This window comes from Asterias amurensis, chromosome 12, assembly GCF_032118995.1.
Source record: "Asterias amurensis chromosome 12, ASM3211899v1".
Lineage (NCBI taxonomy): Eukaryota > Metazoa > Echinodermata > Asteroidea > Forcipulatida > Asteriidae > Asterias > Asterias amurensis.
The window spans coordinates 9,887,568-9,910,210 of record NC_092659.1 but is presented as its reverse complement, the minus strand read 5'-3'; the positions used below and the strand labels follow the sequence as shown (position 1 = coordinate 9,910,210).

General features: G+C 39.7%; 1 protein-coding gene across 2 annotated transcripts in view; it reads right to left on the bottom strand.

The window, feature by feature from the left end:
- LOC139944910 (uncharacterized) overlaps positions 1–17,462 on the bottom strand; it is a 41,865-nt gene extending 24,403 nt beyond the window's left edge. For both annotated transcript variants that reach the window (XM_071942082.1, XM_071942083.1), the window contains exons 1-11: positions 17,326–17,462; positions 15,645–15,756; positions 11,807–11,891; positions 10,712–10,914; positions 9,130–9,234; positions 7,660–7,764; positions 4,275–7,313; positions 3,543–3,612; positions 2,300–2,400; positions 1,444–1,563; positions 791–846 (exon numbers count right to left, since the gene is read on the bottom strand). In XM_071942082.1, coding sequence (XP_071798183.1) covers positions 791–846; positions 1,444–1,563; positions 2,300–2,400; positions 3,543–3,612; positions 4,275–7,313; positions 7,660–7,764; positions 9,130–9,234; positions 10,712–10,914; positions 11,807–11,891; positions 15,645–15,722 — 3,962 coding nt within the window. In that variant the 5' untranslated portion in view covers positions 15,723–15,756; positions 17,326–17,462. The remainder of the gene's footprint in view (positions 1–790; positions 847–1,443; positions 1,564–2,299; positions 2,401–3,542; positions 3,613–4,274; positions 7,314–7,659; positions 7,765–9,129; positions 9,235–10,711; positions 10,915–11,806; positions 11,892–15,644; positions 15,757–17,325) is intronic.
- Between the last annotated feature and the right edge of the window lie 5,181 nt (positions 17,463–22,643).

Here is a 22,643-nt window from a genome sequence, read left to right as displayed (position 1 = left end):
AGACTGGTCAAGACATTCAGACAAGTATAGCTTAATCTGTGGCAGTGAAGATAACTACAACTAGTCCCCAGATCTACTAGTAGGGTGTCGTGGCCCCGCGGATAAGAGCACCGAACTCAAGCTCTTGTGATTCTGTTCAGCAGAGTGTGGGTTTGGGAGTCGTGACACTTGCGTCCTTGAGCAAGACACTTACGCTTCTCTCCACCCAAGGGTAAATGGGAACCTTTGAGGGCAGAGATGGTTCTTGTGATTGATTTAGCCGAGTAGCGCATATTTGTCGCACAGGCTGCATAGTCCCCACCAGGGAGCTGATATGGTTTAAGGAATGACTTAAGGCCCAGTGACCAGGGGTAACAATGTTGGAAGCGCCCTTGAGACGCCCTTCGGGTGTGAAAAGCGCTATATAAGAACTGGTTATTATCCACTGCAACACTGGTTTAATATTTACTCCAGAGCAAGAAACTTGTTCGGAGGCGTGTTCTGTAATGTGTAAGAAATCAACAGCTCCCCCTTGCATAACGCAAAACGCTTCATGTACATGTATGCTGAGATCACGCGCACATTTTCACGCACAGATCCTCCTTTTTGAGAGTGTGCTGTCATATGCAATGGGTCTATATAGATACATAAAAAGTTTTACTTTCATGACAAAAACTCAAGTACAATCCGAATCTTTCTATAATGAGAATGCAACATTCATCGATGATATCCTTTTGACATATCTTGTTAAAACAAGCTTTGGGAAGAACTGGAGGTGTTTTAACATATTTGGTTTCAAAAGAGGACTTACAATTCTTTTTCAGCATCCAGAAAATCTTGCAGCTTCTCATACTCTAGTTGAAGGCTCTGTAGAATGAAGGGATAAAGGATGTATCAAATACTGACTTCTGTTGACACAAAACTTGTCAATAGATAGATGGCCTGTTATAAAAGCATTATTCATAAATACCCCAGACAGTTTCTATATTCCTGTTGGAGGAGAGCCCGTCACGTGGGGGTGTTTAAACGGTTGATAATGACCAGCTGGAGCTGTTTACAATTTCAGATAGCATCGTGCGGGTTAGCCCACAACCTCATTCCCAGGGGTGATCGATCTCGCTGTGCCATTTTAGCCCATAGATGTGAGGATGCATTACTACGTGCAAAAATAAATATCCGAAAACTGTCTCATAAAAATGCATCACACATACAGAGTTCAATAATTTCAGAAAACAGATGTTTTTACAGAGTTTCCTACTTTATTACGTCTTTTTACCCAAATAGCAGGATGGGGAATAAGAGAGTAGTGACTTATTCTTAATCGGCGGTTTAAAACCTTGCAGGGTCGTGGCCAGGCTACAAAGGGCAAGACCCTGCCGCCGGCAGGTCTGTCAGTTTTAAATGGCCTATTAAGAACTTGTTGATACCCTTTTTTCCGCGTATTATTACTACTTTTATTATTACCTGATAATTCTCGATGTGTTGTCTACTCCCAGTCAGCTGTTGGTTCATGGAATCCGTCTTCTTCATCAGTTCATCCTTCTCTGATTTGACAACATTTAGTTCTTCTGTCTGGGCAGCTATCTAAATAAAGACAAATCATATTTTTGCTTTTTTATAATTATACAAGTACTGGATGCATATGAGTGCTTCGTCTCAGAATACAACCCCGAGGTGAAATCTGGAACTATCCAATTCACAAGGCAAAGCCAAGTGAATCAAAAAATTTACATTTTACCAAGAATTGATTTATGTAACTCACACATAGATGATTGTTGTTCGAAATTTTTGTTCACAATAATCACAAACTAGCCATGGAAACCCTTCCATCCAACTCTCTGTCTGACAATTCTAAAAACACCTTCTAAACAACGCGGATGACTCCATGTAGACACGGAGTTGTTCAAAGAAGCTTAAGGATTATAGGAGACACAATCACAGACACTTATTTATCAATTGACTTTGTGACTGGAATCCTTGAGCAAGTTTGAGTGTGACCCATGGTTAACTAAAGGTTGACCATTTTGACTCAAACCCAGGATGGTCAACCATTGGTCGACTGCTGTGGTCGACCATCTGGAAACAGCCCCGAGCCCACAGTTTCTTCAGTGGTCCCAACAGCATGTTCCAATCTAACATGTGTAAAGCGCAGAGGGGAACCAGTGACACTATAGCAAAAAGGCGGAAGGTTGACTAGACTTCTAAATGAGTTGTTCGAGTGAGTGCGTCACTGAGCATGTATGTTGCCGGTCAGTATTCAATCACGGGTTGACTAAAAGTGCCCACTGGAACTTGCTCCTTGTTGTTAGTAAGTTTGTACCTGCTTCTTGGCTTGTTCCAGTTCTTTCTTGACCTTCATGGCTAAAGATCTTAGTTTCTGGGCTTTCTCTTCTGTCTCTTTCAACTGCTTCTTCTTCTCGTCTGAAAACAAGTCAATATCAAAAAGAAAAGAGACTTTAACCTTTTGGTGCACAGATTAATTTAACCAAAAAAAGAAGGCACAAAATGTGTTTTTCTCAACATTTTCCAATAGCAACCCCATTGAACATCACATCAAAGTACAACAATCGCTCTTAACAACTGAATGAGGGCAGTATATGTGGTGTTGTGGTTTTTAAATTATGACCGTTTATTGACGCGTTTAAGGTGGTCGCTAGCGACCGCCATATAAGGGTCAAGGACTTTAGTTGTACATGTAGGTCAATGGCATAAATTCTCAGACTATCAATTCTGCAACTAAGTAACAGTTTTATCAGTATTTTATCAGTATTACATGTTCTTCTCCAGTACATGATGTACATGTACAAACTCGACATATGATGCAAAGGGAAAGTAGTTGTACATTGTTCCATTCATCTGATCTTTCATATATTTTTCATAAATTTTTAGGTTTCACAGTTCAAACTTGCTTGATTTGGAACTTGCCTTGCTTCACAAGTTCACAATAGCTTCTGTCTTTTTCATCCCTTTTGGGGAAATTGGTATTTGGGAACTCATTCCTTGATTAATGCAATCACCCAAAGTATTGCCCATCTTACAAAACCTTCTGATTTGGAACACAAGTTAAATTTAAGAGCTAATTTTTAACTAGACTGGGCCCCTGTCTTTATCCGCAAGGTCCCTGCCGCTAGATCCAGTGATTCCATTGGATACAATGATATCATTTGACAAACGTGCAATGTTACATGAGCTAGTTGGCCAAACATTACACTGCTGTCACATCTGCAATAGAATTTGACTGCGAATCTCTATATGAAATGACTGAGGTCAAAGGTGAATCTACACGCCGGTTTTGGAGGCAGGTCTCTGGCGTTATTCACGAGCCTTAAAGTGTGACGTCAGATGTTCAAGCTTACTTTGAACTACCTTCAAGAAGGGGTCAGAGGTAACTTCATTCCAAGGCAAAGTTAAATAATTCTTGTGCACTCATATTTGTTTGTTTTAACCCATAAAAAATACTGATTTACTTGAATTTGAAGTTTGAATTTGGGCTGGTATATCAGTAATTATTCCTAGATGTTTTAACAATAGTGTTTCAACAAGAACTGTTTTTCATTACTCACCCAAGAGCTGTTGCAGAGAAGTATCTTCAGATGCTGTGTGTTGTATGGCTTCTTTCTCTTTATCTGTTACCTGGTGAAAAACAAAAGTTGAATGAAGATTTTTTGAACCAATGGCAGGTAGGACATCCATTTTATAAATAAAATGCCAATAGACCATGTTGAATAACCCCTTTGTTGCTATGGAAGTCGCCATCTTGTAGGGCAAACCGTATGTGCATCTAAACGCTTACATGAATGAAGCACGCAGCATTCCCAGTTTGATTTCGATGGCACACGTATGAACACTTACGCGCTCACAGACGCCATGTTGTAGAGCAGGTTTCTGAATGGTGACGCCACATTCAATACAATCAATAGATGGTACACTGATTCGTCTTTGTTAATTATACATTGAGAAAGCTTGTTAAATTTTATCTGTCATTTCATTTGAAGTTTTGGAAAGGTTTGCGGTAACACCATGTAATGACTATCTCTAAAATGAGTTGGGGTGGTTCTGAAAAGAGTCGTTGGTTTCAACTTGACATTTCGATCAGTATGGTCTGATTGTCTTCTGGAGGAAACAGAAGGAAAAAAAAAGAAGACAATCAGAGCATACTGATCGAAACGTCAAGTTGAAACCAACGGTTCTTTCCAGAACCACCCCAACTCTTTTAGAGATAGTCATAACATGGTGTTATCGCAAACCTTTCCATATCATACTTTCCAAATCCTACTGATTTCTTTTTCTTTTACCTCCTCAGGTGTCTTCTTGACCATCAGAGCTTTCTCCAAGTCTCCTGCCAATCTGTTAACTTCCTCCTCCTTCCTGACAACCTCATCTTGGACCTCCTGAAGTTTGCTCATCAGATTCTGCTTAGAAGCCTCAGACTCTTGAAGCCTCTTGATTAAATCTTGGTTTCGATCATCACTTGAAGTTTGCTGGGCCAGTACCGCTTGTAGATCAGCAAATAGAGACTTCTTCTCTTCAGTCACCTCCTCCAGAGAGGATTCAAGATTCTCTTTAACTGATTCAAAATCTGCTTTATCATTCTTCAGGGAACCTATGAGTGCATTCAATTCATGCACCTGTTCTTGTAAGCTCTTCTCACTAATAACCACATTGTCAAGTTTCACTGAAAGAGTGGTTCTCTCCTCCTTGACAGCTTCCATCTGTTCCTGAAGACGTTGGAGTTTAGTTTGGCTTGCCTTCTTCAGTTTCTCAAAGTTGGCTTTAAAGGTCTGTTTGTCAACTTCAAGGGTCTTAATCTTGGCTTCAAGACTTTCGATCTGTGACTCTAATGCTTGCCTATTGCCAAGTTCCTCTGCCGGTTGAGTAGGGGTTGATTGGGTCTGAAGAGATTCAATCTTTGTGACCATCTCTTTCTTCTCTTGTTGCAACATTTTCAGGTTTTCAGCAGCTTCATCGACTCCAGCTTGTCTATCTTCTATCTCTTGTCGGACCTTTTGCAGATCTGAATCCTTGCTGTGAAGTTCTGAAGCCATTTTGGATTTGTCAGCCTCAGCAGTCATCAACTGCTCATTCAGCAAATCCAATTTAGATTGGAGATGTTCTTTATCATTTGTAATCATCTTCAGGGCTTCAGTTAGCTCAGCGTTGTAGCTATCATTGGTCTTCTTCAAGTTTTCTAAATCTTCTTCAGCGTTGAGTCTGTCTCTTTCATAAGCCCGAATAGAATCTGACATCTCCTCCAATTTATTTTGAAACTGAGCTTCTTGACCCTTCAAGTTAGCAATTAGCTCTTCCTTTTCAAGAGTGAAATTTTCAACAGACAAGGTCAGATCTTTTTCAATAGATTCCTTTTCATTTCTGAGGTTGACAAGCGCCTGTTCAATCTCATTTTTCTCTGTTGACAATTGTTGAAGTTTTTCTTCAAGACTCTTCTGTGATTTTTCTGTTTGCCTTTCAGAAGCTTCCTCGTCTGTTTCTTGTGACTCTTTAAGGACCTTCAACTGAGATTCAACATGTGAGCATTGGTTCATAGCTTCAACATGAGCTTCTCTAATAGCACCCAACTCATTCTGCAGTTCCTCGTTAATCTGTCGATGGGAATACAGTTCTTCTTTAAGTTGAGCCTCTCTATCCAAATCTTGCTTCTGTTTCTGGACAAGGACATCGGAGACCTTCAGGTCTTCCTGGGCACATTTCAACTCCTCAGTCAATCTATTAACCTGCAAGCCAAGCTCCTGTTTCACATCTATTAAGTCATCTCTTTCAGATTGAAGATGTTTCAGCCGTTCTTGCAGCTCGTTGCTGGAGCTTGATTGGGCAGTTTTTAAGACCAAAGTCTCCTCTCTCGCCCTATCTCGTTCAACTTCAGCAGCTTGCAAAGTCTTCTGATAATCCTCTGTTGCCGTGCACAGTTGCTCCTTTAACACCACAACCTCTTCTTCAGTTGCAGTAAGTTTTTCTTGCATCTGCTCTTCTTTACCTTCGTTATTCTGTTTTAATGTTTTCAATTCACATTGTAAGTCTTCTTCCCTTGTTACAAGATTATCTCTCTCTTTCTTCAGACTGTCAACATCATTTGAAAGAGCGGAGATGACTGACTCCTTGTCTGAACTTTCACTAACCATCTTTGTTTTCTCTGCTTGTAATGCCTCTAATGCTATATTAAGCTCCCCAATACTGTCTTGAACCTGCCTCATGGCGGCGATTTCTTTCACAAGGAGCTCCTTCTCAGCTTTCACAATCTCCAATTGGTCTTGAAGCTTAGTAACAATTTCATCCTTCTCTGCCTTCTCTTCAAGATCACTAACAGCCTGATCTCTTGTCATCTTTATGTTTTCAATCTCTCCTGCAAGTTGTAGTTTCTCATTTGTCAACTGATCAACCTGGATTTTGAGCTCACTCTGTGACCCAAGAGCTTCTTTTAATTCACATTTAAGGGACTGAACCTCTTCCATCAGTTGTGCTTCTGTGGCCTTGCTATTCTCAAGGTCCTGCTCAGATGATTTCACAAACTGAATCGCAGATTTTAACTCAGAAGACAACTCTTCAAGCTGTGAGCGAAGCTCTTGAATAACTTTATCGGATTCCTGTTTGTCGCCAACAGCAGACTTCAGCTTGTCCTCTCTCTCAAGCATCTGGTTATGGAACTCACTCTGGGATTGCACATTACCTTCTAACTCATTTTCTTTCAACTGAAGTGTCTGACTCAGCTTTGTGACCTCGTTGGCGAGGTTGTCTCTGTCTTTCTGAGTCTCAACCTCTTGATCCGTAGCCTTCTCAAGCCCCTCCTGGAGCTCCCTGTTGGCAACCAGAAGCTCATCCTTCAGTTTCAGATCCTCCTCATGTAGACCTTGCAGTCTTTGGATTTCTTCTTCAAGTCTTGCTTTAGTATCTTCTTCTTCTATCCTCCTCTCAGCCTCCAGTTTCTCAGAGACCTTGTTTTCGTCCTCTGCACCTTGCAGGTGAATCTTGAGATCTTCCAACTCAGCTCTAGTGTCTGCTTCAGTTTTCTGCAGAGTTTCGAGTTGTCCTAGAAGAGCATCCCTTTCAGTCTCCAGTTTCTCAGAGACCTTCATTTCTTCCTCTGCAGCTTGAAGGTGAATCTTGAGATCTTCCAACTCGGCTCTAGCGTCTGCTTCAGTTTTCTGCAGAGTTTGGAGTTGTCCTGTAAGAGCATCCCTCTCCGATGTCAGCACAGTAAGTGAGCTCTCTAGTTCATTTGCACTGTTTGCCTTCTCCCGTGTTTGTTGCTTGAATGTTTGCAGTGACTCCATTACTTGGTCTCTTGCAGCCGTCAACAACACGATCTGGTCTTTCAATACCTTAACAAAGAACAAAGTAAGATCTTTAGTCAATAAAAATTATAATAATAACATAGAAGTCTTATAATTTTGAAGTCTTAATATAGCGCCCGTATCTACCAACAAGATACTCAAGACGCTTAGATACATTTTTTCAGAAAGATGATTTCTGAGACCCAATTATGTAGCACTTTGTAAGGTTTACAAGGTGCTACGACGATTTCACCAGCCAATGACACATACCGTGGACCCTTTGTTATCAATTGGAGAATGAACTACATATCAAAAATAATACTGAAACTCCATTTTTATTGAATATATGTAAAAAGTCATTGCCAGTTTGAAGAGATTCTGAATCCGTGATTACCTCATTTTCTTTTGTCATCTTGTTTTGGTCGTCTTGCATACACTGGAAGGTAGAAGTCATTGTTTCTTGTTTCATTTGCATGCACTCAAGTTGTTCAGACAGCTCCTATAAGCAAATCATTAATAAATTCTTTATATTAAACAAACATTAACCAAATTGCACTAGTCTAAAACCCGGTTCATACTTCATGCTGAATTTTGGTGACGCAACAATCAGTACGCCTTCCCCTTCCTGCGAATGAAGCATTCTCAGCAAGTATGAACGAGGCTTTAGGCTTGTACTACATGTGAATACAATGACATTAAATGCCATTGTGGCACATAACCCCAATAGATGGGTTGCAATACGCATCATTAACCGCCATCTTTGATGTAAATCATTGGAAAGTGCACGCCTGTAGGCGCTGCGTGTGACTATCAGCCAATGGTAGCTCTTCGCAGGGGCACAATTCATCAAATATGGTGGCCGATGACGCCTATTGCAATCCATTTATCTCTGCCACACCTTCTACGATGCCCAGCCTTTGTGGAGCAGTGCTACCTTGAAGATCTGATGGTAGCAAAGGAGAACGTTGTGAGGTGAGTCCAATCCTGGCCAAATATTTAAAGAGTAGATGATGGACTCATCAGAAGAAAATAAATGTCACACTTTTGCCGCACTGAGCTTAAACAATTTTTGCAGTAATGAGTAATGAATGTCTGAAGGCTTACAGATTTATTGAAAGATTGTTTTGTTAAAATATGTCAAAAGTAAACAAGACAATTGAAGCAATGTTTGGGGCATGTAAGTACACAAATTTGGGTCTCCATCCAACAAGCTTGCTTTTGGGAGACCTCCCCAACTTAAAGACACTGGACACTATTGGTAATTGTCAAAGACTAGCCTTCACATTTGGTGCATCTCAACATATATGCATAAAATAACAAACCTGTGCAATTTTGAGGTCAATCGGTTGTTGAAGTTGCGAGATAAAAATAAAAGAAAAACACCCCTGTCACACGAAGTCGTGTGCTTTCCGATGCTTGATTTCAAGACCTCAAATTCAAAAACTGAGGCCTCAATATCAAATTCATGGAAAATTACTTCTAACTTGAAAACTACATTATTTCAGATGGAGCCAATTCCCACAATATTTTATACTATCGTCCTCTCCCGATTACTCGTTACCAAGAAAGGTTTTGTGCTAAAAACTATTTTGAGTAATTACCAATAGTGTCCACTGCCTTTAATCTATTAAGTTTTCTCTCCTGTAATGTTATATTGTCATAGTAAATTGAGTGGAAATAAATTGAACTATGAACTACATGTATGCATATACATTGTAGCTATGGACTACTTTATGTCTGAATAAAACACAACTGCACACACATGAATCACAAATCCCAATAATACATAAGTCCCAACAAGTCCAAGATACCAGAATAAACATGTAAGACTAATGCATTCCCAAAGTTACTTCCGTTCACTGACCTTGTTTTTTAAGTTGGCCTTGCTTAGATCTTCTTGCCATCGAGTGACTTCTCTTTGCAGATGTTCTTTCTCCTCTCCTGACTTTTCAAGTGCCTCCTCAAGTGCCTATATAGAATGGAGTATGTAATATCAAATAAATGTTTAATAACCTCAATTGAGAAAATATGACATGAAAGGCAGTGAACACTATTGGTAATTACTCAAAATAATTATTAGCATAAAACCTTACTTGGTGACAAGTAATGGGGAGAGGTTGATGGTATCAAACATTGTGAGAAACGGCTCCCTGAGAAATTTGGCCCTGGTCGATGGGGACTGGTTTGGCGGTTTGTTTGGGGGGTTTTCTGGAGGGGGAGGGGTTAGGAGAGGGATGGAGGGGACAAAGGACACATGAAATGTGTGCCAAATCATCAGGAGCTGCCTTTATTGGTTTGTTTGAAAAGTGTTTGTATAATTTGTTGACAAAATATCAACAAGTAAGGATGATGCGCGGAGCTTATTCTCAAACAAACAAAAAGGAAATCCTGCTTCATATTATGAGAATGATAGTTGCTTTTACATAGTTTAGTCATGGTTTCATTTTGACATCGATCAATAATCCCCTGACAAGTTTTCTTCCTGGTAATCCAAAAATAAAACGGACACATGTAGGTTGGACTGAAACTTTCCAGGAACCCAGGCCTAACCGCTCAAAACCTTCCTGATTCCATGCAATAAGGGAATAAAAGAGTAGGCAACGAGGTATTAAGCGGCCGATTAAAACTGGCAGGCTTGTGGTCGAGTGATAAAAGACCAAAGGCGAGGGCCTTTATTGCAATTGCCATAGACATTAAAGACCGAGCCACTACTCTTTTATTCCCATTCATAAATGCCCTTTTGCTAAAAAGCGTAATAAAATTGGAAAATCTTTAAACTAAATCAAAAGAATTTTCAACTGTTGTCATGTAATCGGGCTCCTTTTTTCGCGAAGGGTTAAAATATTATAGACGCTCAACGGTAGTTCGTACGCTCGCATGCTCATAGTTTGGGGTGTTTTCTTTAGTACTGGTACGTAATGATTGTGTTAGGTGTAAATGGCGTCATGCATAAGATCCAGTATCATGTATTAATGTCTTTATATCATCCTTTTAAACACCTCACATGGTGCCCTCTCGACCAATCAGAATGGATATTTATATATCGCTCACCAACAATGCACCTCATTCTCAGCTCATACAATCCTCCTCACAAACTCCAGTCTTATAATTCTAGCCTCCTTATTGAGCCCATGTCTAATCATTCATGAGGAGACTGCCTTTCTCACATGCTGCCCACGTCTTTGGAACAAGTTGCCTTACACTGCATAAATACACTGCATGCATAGGCTGCATACTCCCCACCAGGGAGCTGAGATGGTTTAAGGAGTGATTTAAGGCCCAGTGACCAGAGGTAATAATGTGAAGCGCTTTGGGCTTCCTCCAGGTGTAAAAAGAGCTATATAAAAACGGGTTATTATTATTATTATTATTATTATTACTGTCAGCAACTATTTTGTTAGCAAAACCAATTCTGTAATGTTCATTTAACATTATCATGAGTATACCTTGTGTGTTTCTAGATTCTGCTCCTGTTGTTGTTGTATAGTGTTATAAGTTGTGAGCATTCCTTCTCGTTCCTCCTTCAACTCAGCCAACTCTTCCTCAGCTGTCTTAGCTCTAGCTTCAAGCTCTACCATCTTAGCACTGTATTCAGCGTCACCTGATGGACTCTGCTGATTACTCATCTCATTTGCCTCCTTGGTAAGCTCTGAATGACAAAGGTCAATGGGTCATTCCATTAATGTGGGACACAAATTGTGACATACAGGTCACAGTTCAAGAAAAAACAGTTTTGTTACATTATTTATTATAAATAAGAAGCGTTGTTTAGCTTCCCTGGGTCGACCCAAGTCTGCCCCCTGTGCCTTCGAATAGCTTTGACGTTGTTCCGGGGACTCACCCGGGTCAGCCCCCAGTGCCCTGCTTGAGGGCTGGCCCCAGGTGCATGACGTCACTACGAGAGCGGTGAGTGATTGTTCAGTTAGCTCTTGTCAGGGGCTCACCTGAGTGAGCACTACGGGGTGGACCCAGGGAAGCTAATCTAACGCTAGTTTTATGTCTTGTCATTACTTTCTTTTTAACATTATTTCAATGGTCATGGGGATTGACAATGTAACGGGGAACACCAAGTAATAAATGGTTGATGGTAAGATTTTGAAATGTTTCTCTCTTTGTTAAAATATGAACTACATGCATTTATTGTGTATAACTAAATTTTTGTAATTAATTATTGTGTTTTTAAAACGTAATGTTTGTTTGTAATTAGAATCGAATTTGAATGTTTTTAGTGCAAACATGCATGGACAATATTTGTTACTTTTTTTCTTTTAAACTGTGATAAAATAAATAAATTTAATTGAATTGAATTTATTGGATTGAATTGAATGGTTGGGATCTACTAATTACTTCAAATATGTTTACATCAGGTTACCATCTTTTAAACGCATTTAAAGGAACACGTTGCCTTGGATCGGCCGAGCGGTCTTTGAAAAGCGTTTGTAACTGTTTTTAATAAAATGCATATGGGTAGAAAGATATTGTAAAAGTAAAACACAATGATCCAAACAAAACACACCTAAAAATAATAAGAAAGGACTTACTTTCACACTGGGCTTTCAGCTTCTGCATCTGCATGGCTTGTTTCTTCACATACTTAATCAGGTCGTCCTTGGCTAAGCTATCCAACTGCAGAAGATAAAAGTTCAATATGAAAAAACACATGAATAAACTTTAGTCAGTTGGAACAGTATAGACCAATGTTACCAAACCAAGGCTACATGTAAAAGAACAAAATAGTCTGGTTCCTATTATGAAAACGTTTATTAACATTTATTATTGTTATTCGATACGAGGAATATGACCTAGATGGAGGCAGCATGATGATAACGCTTTATTTACAGACTCTCGATACTCAAAGTAGTTTTTTTTAGCTGAAGTCACCATGCTTTGGCCATGGGCTAGGTCTTCACAGAGTCCATGCTAATTAGAGTTGTATGTCTAGCCTTGGTTTGATGTTTAATCATGCAATCCAATCAAACCATGCAGGTTTTTCCTGGCTTAATGCCAGGGATGTGATAGGCTGTTGAAAACAAAAACCTGAACTACATGTATGAGCGCAAAGCATGAAAGCTTGCAAGCGCAAAGTTTGAAAGCCCAATCTGGGTTGTTCCATATGGTTTCATCTTCATTTCATCTTGAATTTGATTGAAGTTATAAAAATAACACAAACTAAATTATGTCTTTTATTATTTTCAAAAAATTGATTAACTTTTGATGTATATTGTGGTTAATTGGGTTTTTTTTTTTTTTTTTTCTTTTTTTTTTTTTTTGGGGGGGGGGGGGTTTAAAGACACTGGACACTAATTGGTAATTGTCAAAGACCAGTCTTCTCACTTGGTGTATCTCCACAAATGCATAAAATAACAAACCCATGCAAATTTGAGCTCAGTCGGTCGTCGAAATTGCGAGATAATAATGAAAGAAAAAAACACCCTTGTCAAACAGAGTGTACTTTCAGATGATGCTTGATTTTGAAACCTCAAATTCTAAACTTAAGGTCTCAAAATCAAATTTGTGGAAATTACTTCTTTGTCAAAAAACTACTCCACTTCAGAGGGAGCCATTTCTCACAATGTTTTATATTACCAACCTCTCCCCATTTCTTGTTACCAAGTAAGGTTTTATGCTAACAATTATTTTGAGTAATTACATGTACCAATAGTGTCCACTGCCTTTAACAAAAAAACAGATTTCTGGTTAAAAATGGAGAAATCACATCCTTGTTAAATGCAGAGCCTGGTTTACATAGCTGGGTTAGCATGGTGAGGACTTTATCAAGCTACTACATGTAAACCTGTCCAATCCTGTAACATTAATATTGTGTAGCAAAGATTATTGGAAAAATAGACAGCCTGGCAGAAAAGGGCTGGTAGCTCAGTTAGCAGAGCACCGGAACGTTACTCCGGAGGTTTCAGGTTCAAATTGTATGCTAGTTAATTTTTCTTTATTCACCTCCCCTGCCTTATTTGCAATTTAATTAGTTTATCTTCCTCCCAAATTGGTTACCGGTACCTATAATTTATTTTTAGGGTGGAGATTTGCACAGAATTTGTTATGATAAAAGCAGACAGAAGAGCTATCTACATGTAGGGATGGCAGCTGCTGTCACTAGGGTTGCTAAATGTCAACAGAAAAAGTCAATATGCTGTACAAACACGAGTCTACATTTGTAGTATGATCTAAAACATTTAAATTTAAAAACTTAATCGATAAAATAAAATAATTTTTTTGGAACAGGTGTAAGCAAAAACACAAAATTGCATATGGTGTGCAACATGAACTGAGCACGTTAACTTTAATGCCTACAGCCCATGTACAAGTAGTTTAGACATTTATTCCAAAGTTGGCAACAACAAACAAATGTTTAAAATGTAATTTTAAAGCATTACATATAGACTACAACGTCAATTGAAATATGTTCGGTTGAAGTTTACAAACACTGCATATTTATATGCAATAGCTGTCATACATTTAGTGCATTAGGTTTGAATACATTTTTTCTGACCGAGTTGTTGATTAATATAGCCTTACTATAGAGCAACGCAAAACAAAACATCAACATTTCCTACAATACACAAGGATCACAGGGTCAAACCAATCCCAAATCCATGCCCAATTAGAAGCTTACTTCTACTTCTACGGATACTCGGTCGGGTCCATAAGACAGGACGTAGAGCCGAGGGACAACTTGTCCATGAGCGGTGCAGGGGTGCGTTTGAACAAGGTGCAAGGAGGTAAAAAAGACTCATTGCTGCTTATAGGTGAGCAGTCACCACTCCCCTGAATACCTCAACTGAAGGGGAGGTGATGGTGTTGCCGGGGAGTGAGTTCCACCAGATGACGGTTCTTGGGAAAAAATGAGTTTGAGAATGACTGTATCCTACCTGGGATGATCTGATATTTATTTGGGTGGTATGATCTGGTACTACATGGGATTGCTGGGTTAAGGTATAGGTCTGGATTGACTGGTTAAATGGTTTGAGTGTCAGTTTAAAGGGACATATAGACTTGGCTCTGACGAGTTGGTCCACGAAAAAGCGTTTGAAACCATTTGTTATAAAATGCATAATTTGGTTGGAAAGATGTTTTAAAAGTAGAATATAATGTTCAACACAAATATGTCTCGAAATTGCACGGTTTTCCTTTTATGTCATAAACTAACACGGTCGGCCATTTTATGGAGTCAAACTTTTGACTCAAAAAAATCGAACTTTTACCCCTACATAAAATTTCCTGCTTTTGTCATTTGCCATTGCTCTTTACGTATCGTTCTAAAAGTAACTGGTTTTAACAGAAGTTTGTGTAGTTTTGTATATTAAAGTAGCTTGAATAAAATTCATCTTCCAGAAATGAACAAAAAACATACCCCAGTATACCTGAGCATCATGTGTTGTTACTTAGCTTTTGAAAACGACTCTGCTAGGGTCGAAATAACAATTATTTTGCATTTGTTATTGCTGTCTGAGTAACTTCCATTAGAGATGAATGCATTTGTGCAGTACACTCATCCCTCAGTGCACACCATTCAGGTTCATTCATTCAATCATTCATAATAGTCTGTTATGATCATGTCATGCATCGCAGCCACAAGCTGAATTGCACGCCATTAACAGTCAAAACTAAAGCTCATATTTTTTTTGTATGCAAGTCGCCAGACACAAAGGCCTGAAGGCCACTTCAAGGTGTGGGCTACAATTCTTTTTTTCCCAGAGGCTGTTGCCACCTACATGTACTCCTAGGGTTACCGCCTTTATAATAATATAACAATAATTTGGGAGGCTAATCAACCTTACTCAAAGCTAAGAGCTGAATTGGGAAAGGCGTGGCTACAACGTATTCGAGAAGCAGGCATGCAAGGGCACCTTTGGCAGGCAGCCACATCAACTCATTATGACTATGGGGCATAGCCAGATGTAAAAATTTTTGTGTTTTTTTTCTCTTTACAGTCCATACAGATGTATGCTTGGATATCATCAATCAGAAGCCTGGCTGGTGGAGCAGAAAGCACTACTGGTACCTCCCGATTTTAAGTAGCAAGTGTCATGACCGGGACTCAAACCCACACTCTCCTGATCAAACACCAGAGCCTGAATCCAGTGTCTTAACCGCTAGGTCATGACACGCAAATGCTTTGAACTCTTCCGCAGAATGGTTCCTAATGGTTGTTGGAAGATATAACCAAGTGAAGTTGGCTGAGCCCATTCCCCCCTCCTTGGCAACGCCCCCTACCACCCGCCCCTCGACCATCCCCCACCTCTTAGCCACTACCCATCTCCCCCCTTTGCCAAGCCCCATCCCCCCCCCTTGGCAACGCCTACATCTTCCTCCCCCAGAGGAGGGTCAACCTTAATTGAAGTTTCAAACCTTGTACTAATTTACCTTTCCAGTTTTACCAGGGGTTGATTTAGCCTCTCCGCCTTCACCATTGGCCGGTGGTACTTGATCCTGACTAGCCATTGCTGCCGAATGTTATGTACTTTCGGTTCAATCTCTGGGATAAACAATATAAATGTAAATGGTTTTGTATTTTATCTTCCAATACGCACTAACCATCCAATCAGCTGTTCGAAACGGAGTGTGATATCAGACGATAACCTACTCCCAATTTTTATATTGCACTATTGTAGGTGCCAATGTGTCACGCTCTGCAAACGGTCAAGGTGCAAAAAATAACATTCTAAACTCTGCACCTGAATGCTGTTTGTCATGAAATTACGCTCTGAAATTTTAAACTGAAAGACTTCAATGAGGCTTGAAGATAAATCGTCAACACACGCGCACTTGAGGAATACGGATATAGCTCGTCTGTGTCCCATATCCGGCCTTAGGTCTTGTTGGATATGGGACGCAGAAGAGCTTTATTTTTCCGTATTCCACTCGCGATTGTGTGATAACTTATAAACCATATTATAAACTTTGGTTTTTACCCATAAACCGATGTGTGTTAGCACTGTTTAATCAGTACTTTCCCCCCGAGTCCTGTGAAATAAATATCATTAAAGGCATTAACTCGGGTGGGATTCGAACCCACGACCCTTGTAATTCTAGAGCAGTGTCTTACCATCTTGACTACCGAGATTGCCCGGTACCCAAGCTTAGTTCACATAAAATAGCCATTGAATACTTCTAGAAACTATAAGGCTCCCCTGTGAGCCTTATAGGGGTCTCATATTTAGGGCCTCCTTAACGCTATATGTTTTTCAAATCAGCGTTGATGGGTGAAAGGTGAAAGTGACCAAAAGATAAAGCGTTGAGCATTATTGAGAAGTCAAAAAACGTGCGATGTGGCAGAAAACAACAGTGAGTACCGAGCAGAAAATTGTTTTTTTGACGATGTTTTTTAATTTCACTCAACAAAAAGGAAATGCAAGCATTATGAGTGTATATTGAGTAGGGTGGGGAAAGCTTTAGGTGTACAGTACACAGGAAACTTCAGTTCTGGCTTGCTAACGGTCGTAAAACTTTCACCCATCAACGCTGATTTGAAAAACGTATAGCGTTAAGGAGGCCCTAAATATGAGACCCCTATAAGGCTCACAGGTGAGCCTTAAAGTTTCTAGAAGTAGCCGTTGAATTGTATACGCGCTCTACACACTCCGCCCACAGCTCAGCCGGCCGATGACGTCATGCTGATTGGCATATTCCAAAATGGCTGCGGTGTACAAAACGAGGAAATTAGAGTCGGAGAAAAGTAGCAAGGTAGCCGGTTTAAACTGCAGAGTGGCTCGTAGGGAATGTGCCAGCATATGACATTTTTGGTTATTTCTTAGTTAGCTGCATAAAGAAATGGTATGGACGTGTGACTAAGGATTCACCTAGCCTTTGCCACACAACAAGTGGGGCTACGAAGTGGCATGAACTTTAATTTGATTGCAGGGAGTGGAGTCTTTTATTGTTTAAGATATATACCGGCGTGAAGTTGGTTACTACGTTCGACGTTCAATATCAAACGAGTAACAGTTACCGGGTAAATCTAAATGTGATTACTTAGCCTACACTGACACTGACTTGTTGTTGTGTGTGGTAAATCTTCACCGATACTCAACCATGTAAAACTTACATATTATAGTAAACGTCATGCTGCTGATGATGTTTAGAGAGCAGTTTCCGGACTAAAGCTACCCTTCCTCCGCCGTAAAAATAGCAATAACGAAATACGTGGCGACGACGATACAATGGTCAATGCGCATTCCACTGTACTGTATGCCAATGTCACCAATGTGCCAAATACATGTCATGTTTACACAATGAATAGGTATAGACGATTGAGGGCGCCTTGTGGGATTACACAATGGGCGGGGCGCATACTTTCCATCAAATAAAATGGGGGAGGGGCACGAAGTGGGAAGGGTGCACCAAAATATGGGAAGGGAAGCATCAATTAAGAAGGAGGACCAAAATTAGAATGGTAACACCAAATGGGAAGGGGGTGGATGACGAGAAAGACTAAAGTTGGCTGGTGAGAGTCACCGGTTGACAATGTTTGATCTGAAACCAAAATAATGTTGTGTCAGAGAGAGTTTTCTATTGTCATTCTGTGACATTCTGTTTGGCAATAATATGCTTGTATGTCGCTCATTGGAGTTGACTCATGTAAAACTTGTTTGAGATTTAAGTGTGGGTGTCGAAAAAGGAAATAATAGCTTACGAACATATTACACAAGTCACAGTTGCAAACAACAATTCTCGCTAACTGCTTCAAGGTAATGCAAACAGCCTGAGTCTCCCAATTAGGCGCAATTATTTATTATAAATTCATCATTGTCGAAAATTGACAATGCAAAATCAATGGCCTGACGTTTCGAAAGTCCAGAGAGGCTTTCGGTTGAAGACTCTGTTAATCAGATGAAAAGGTCATGTTTAGCAGGCCTGTGCAACACAGATTTTTTTTTTTTACAATATTATTTGTTTGACACTGGCAGTAGGCTATGTCACCACCGTTTTGTTCCTATATTTAAAAATACTTTGTCATGGTGGTAGTTTGTGATGACCGGTTAACGATAGCGAAGTTTTTTTCCGATAAAATCAAACCACATGCTCTTCATAACATATAATATAAACACATGGCTACCGGTATGGCTCGTGATAACACCGACTTATTTTGTGGTTTCTAAGTAGGGACAGCTACGTGAGAAACGAGTCGAATCTGCCAGTACAATCTAGACAATATTTGATCGTCCTTGCACCGCCCGAACTTCTGAAACTATTTAGTTTTCAAAATTCTTGCAGGAAATTACTGGAATCTCAGTTCAAATTTCCAAAGATAGAGGCTTACTATTTATGCATGATTTGTGTCATTGACGGTAATATGTTTAGAAGTAATAAGCCCTCAGGGAACAAATAAACGCCTCTTGTTCAACGGCTTCCGGTAATTTGTATATGCTGAAGATTATTTGTTTTATAAGGTTAAAATGAACACAATAGCTTATCAAGCGAAATCGGGAATAAAGGATATTAATTTTGGTTTTCACCCATACACCGATGTGCCTATAGCTACTGGAAAAGCTCGGTATGGTCTGTAGTTGGTAAGATACTCTAGAATTGCAAGGGTCGTGGGTTCGAATCCCACCCGAGTAATATGCCTGTGAATGTGATAATTGTTCACAGGACTCGGGAAAACACATCGGTGTATGGGTAAGACCCAAAACCAATAAGCTTTTCAAGCATTTTATCTGGCTCAATGCTCATACTGATTAATTGCTAAAGAATTAGGTTTCGACAATATCATCGTGGTGAAGGTTTTGTTTACAACGAGCTTTTGCTGGGTAAGAAATAAATGTTGTCATCATCATTAGCGTTGACATTGGAGAGAATTATAAACAATGACCATTAAACTTAGAAATAAAAAGTTGTTGAATTTAGTTGCCGGAAGGAAAAGCAATGACTTTAGCAATGACACTGTCGTACCTGGCAATGGATGGAGAGAATTATAAACAATGACCATTAAACTTAGAAATAAAAAGTTGTTGAATTTAGTTGCCGGAAGGAAAAGCAATGACTTTAGCAATGACACTGTCGTACCTGGCAATGGATGGCATGCAGTATTTTCTCACGTTGTGTAATATTGACATGAACAAACATCTGCAACTGACTGTGCGATGACAATTTATTACTATGTTTTGTTGGACGAGTTTCCTGGAAACAGCATTGTTGATGAATCTAGTGAGAGTGCCCCCCCCCAAAAAAAAAAAAAAAAAAAAAAAAAAAAGCCTTAAAGAAGAAACTGAGCAAAATAGGGTAAGCCGTCTTTAGCGGGCTGTGGGAGGCCAATATTGATCTGTTGAGACCGTGTCCCAGGGAATTCCGTCAGCTGGATGCATAATGTTCCCGATTGCAGAATTATTTCAAAAGCCCCAATTCCATATTATTATCAAAGGCCGCAGCGCCACAGCTTTGATGACATTCCACCAATCAGTGACGTTGAAACGTAGTCTCATCTCAAGTCATTAATTATTGGCAGCTGCGCTAACCGTCAAAAATGCGGCAATATGAAACGAATCGGTGACCTTTTGCCGTATCTGGCACCCTGACGGACACGGCAAATGCACCGAAGACTGCAGGGAGGTCACCATGCCAACAACCTGAGATAGCATTGCTTCCGATCTACGATGGCGCGCTTTAAATGCATGGCACAGGTTACGGATTTGAATACAAAGTCCAGAATAGTGGGTGGGATGATTATTGAGAATTTAGCGTACTCGTCACCAAATTGTTTTTGGTGTATCACTGATGATTCAAAGTCATAAAGCCGGTTTTCCTGTTTTATTGTAACAAGGCTATTGCTATGTTGTGACCACCCACCACAATTTCATGCAAAGTTGTCTTCCCATAATTACAAAACTAAGTTACAACCGCCTTGTACTAGGACCTAATGCAGTTGCAATACTATACCACAGTTGCTTGGGACCAGTGTCACTCAATTTCATAATGTTTCCAATAGGACTCGACATGGGGAAAGTTTCCTAACAGTTGGCATTCTAACGCCATGCTAGTTTACCTACATAGGCCCTAATTATTTGAATAAGTGCGACACATTTTTACGCGGTTTATTAGCTCAAATGATGGGAACATGAAGAAGGTAATACCTACATCGTTATACCTAGACTATTCCAAACGGTTAGTGAAGGGAATGTGACGAACATGGTTCCGAATAATTACTTATTTTTGTCATTCGGTTACTACCTTTTTGTTACACAAAATGATGGCTGAATAAACATAACTGATTTCCCGTTTGGAGTTTATCGCTCAGTGAGCGTTTTATTCATTTGTTTTAATCGATGTACTGGTACTGCAAAATATGTAATCGGGTTTTCACTAATTTCTTGTGACCCAGATGGCCGATCGATCTCAAACTGCTACCGGTTTGTCAATAGGTAGGCCTGTTTGGTGGATTACATAAAGTGCTTACACTCTGCCAGCAACTGATTTGTCAGCAAAAACAACAATACGTATTGTTCCTTTCATGACGCTTTTGAAGGTAGTCCATAAATTGCATTTATTTCTATAATTCAATGGAAATAGGCCTAAACATAGAATTTTAATCGAACTTTAAAAAATACAAATGTTTCAATGTACCGTGTTAATTAAAGGCAGTGGACACGATTGGTAATTACGCAAAATAATTGTTATAGCATATTACTTAGTAACGAGATGGGGGAGAGGTTGATAGTATAAAACATTGTGAGAGACGGCTCCCTCTGAACATGGAGCAATAAACTAACGTAGTTTTCGAAAAAGAAGTTATTTTCCAAGAATTTGATTTCGAGACCTCATAATTAGATTTTGAGTTCCGAAAACAAGCATCTGAAAGCAACTTCTCGCAACTTCGACGGTTTGTTATTTCATGCTTATGTTGACAATTACCAATAGTGTCCATGTCTTTAAGACGACGCTTTCTGGACTATTAGGTTTTGCAGTTCAAACTACTGCCCCCGCACAACTGACAATTCACCCAACATCGAAAGGATAAAGTTGAGGAGGTACCGGAAATTACTTATGAGTGTATACCAGGGCGTGTATAAACCTAAGCAAACAAAGATACACTGTGTCAACATACTTATACATCAGATCAAAATGTTGCAATTTGTAATTAGTTTCGATGGCTTGTTGGAAAAAAAGACGAAAATAACTGTTCCTTGGAAACCGCTTATTTCCAAATCAGTTTTTACTATACCCAATTACCACAAGAGATTATAAGCTTAAATAATAAGCTTATATAGACTTAATCACACTAAGGTCATTATCGAGGTCGTTCACACGCCGTACTAAAGTTGGTCTAAGTCCACTTAGACCGGTTCGGGTTCAACTTTTGTGCGTGTGAACGCAAATAAAGTTAGACCGGATCGGGTTTAAACCCCAAAACTTAAACCGTCCAGCGAGGCGGTCTAAGTCTAAACCGGTTCGGGTTTATCTTTTAACACTGCGTGTGGACAGAATGACATCCGGTTTTAACTCACAACGGACGACCCATTGTGTGGTTCAATGCACACGCCCGGGACCGGGAGTGCTTGTATACGGTTTCTGTTGCCTCTGATGCTGAAAAGCACCGAGTATTATATTAATTTCTTGCCGCTTACCGAGTTGGCGAAACCCTCTCGATCGGTGTATGCAGTTTAACACAGGCCCACGCCCATGATTCATTAAATTCTGAAGCAAAATTATATTTTCCAAGCTTTTTTTGTTGAGTGTCCTACAATAAATTGAAACTGTTTTTCATGCGTATACTACGAGCGCAGCGAAGAAGCATATTTTGTAATGCTTCTCACATGTGTACAGCGCTGCCATCCCATAGTGATCAATCTCTGATATCCCATAGTTATCCATCACCGATCCCGTGGATGTGCCTTTCTATTGCCGTCACCGTTACTAGCGTGCTGTACTTTCAATCTAGGAGAATGAACTGCAGTGGGCGCGAGGCTGTGTGTAGGGGAAATTCCCTACGCCAGCAATATCACAACGTTGTTGGGAAGTTGGGAAAATACTGCAGAGTACATGTATTTACGTAACTTGCACGTGTGTAGTTGTGTTTATGAACGAATCGGAATAAAAATCGCGGCACCAGCTTTTGAGAGATCGCAACTTCCAATCGATTGAAGTACAAACTAAAAGTATTTATTAAATCGGAAACAGTGGTATAAAACAAAACACAAAAATGAAACGTGTTCTGTTTCATGGAATATGGACAATATTTTGGTGAGTTTTCTCGGCGGTTTGTATCAATATTTTGTTTGTTTAAAAAAATAATTAAAAAAAAAAAAAAATTTCGAGTCGTGTTCATGTTATCCTCCCAACGGTAAAACTGTTACCGCGTTCGAGTGAGCCATTTGTATCCAATAATTATGCCCTGTCTGATCATCCAGGGCATGGGGCACTCAGTAT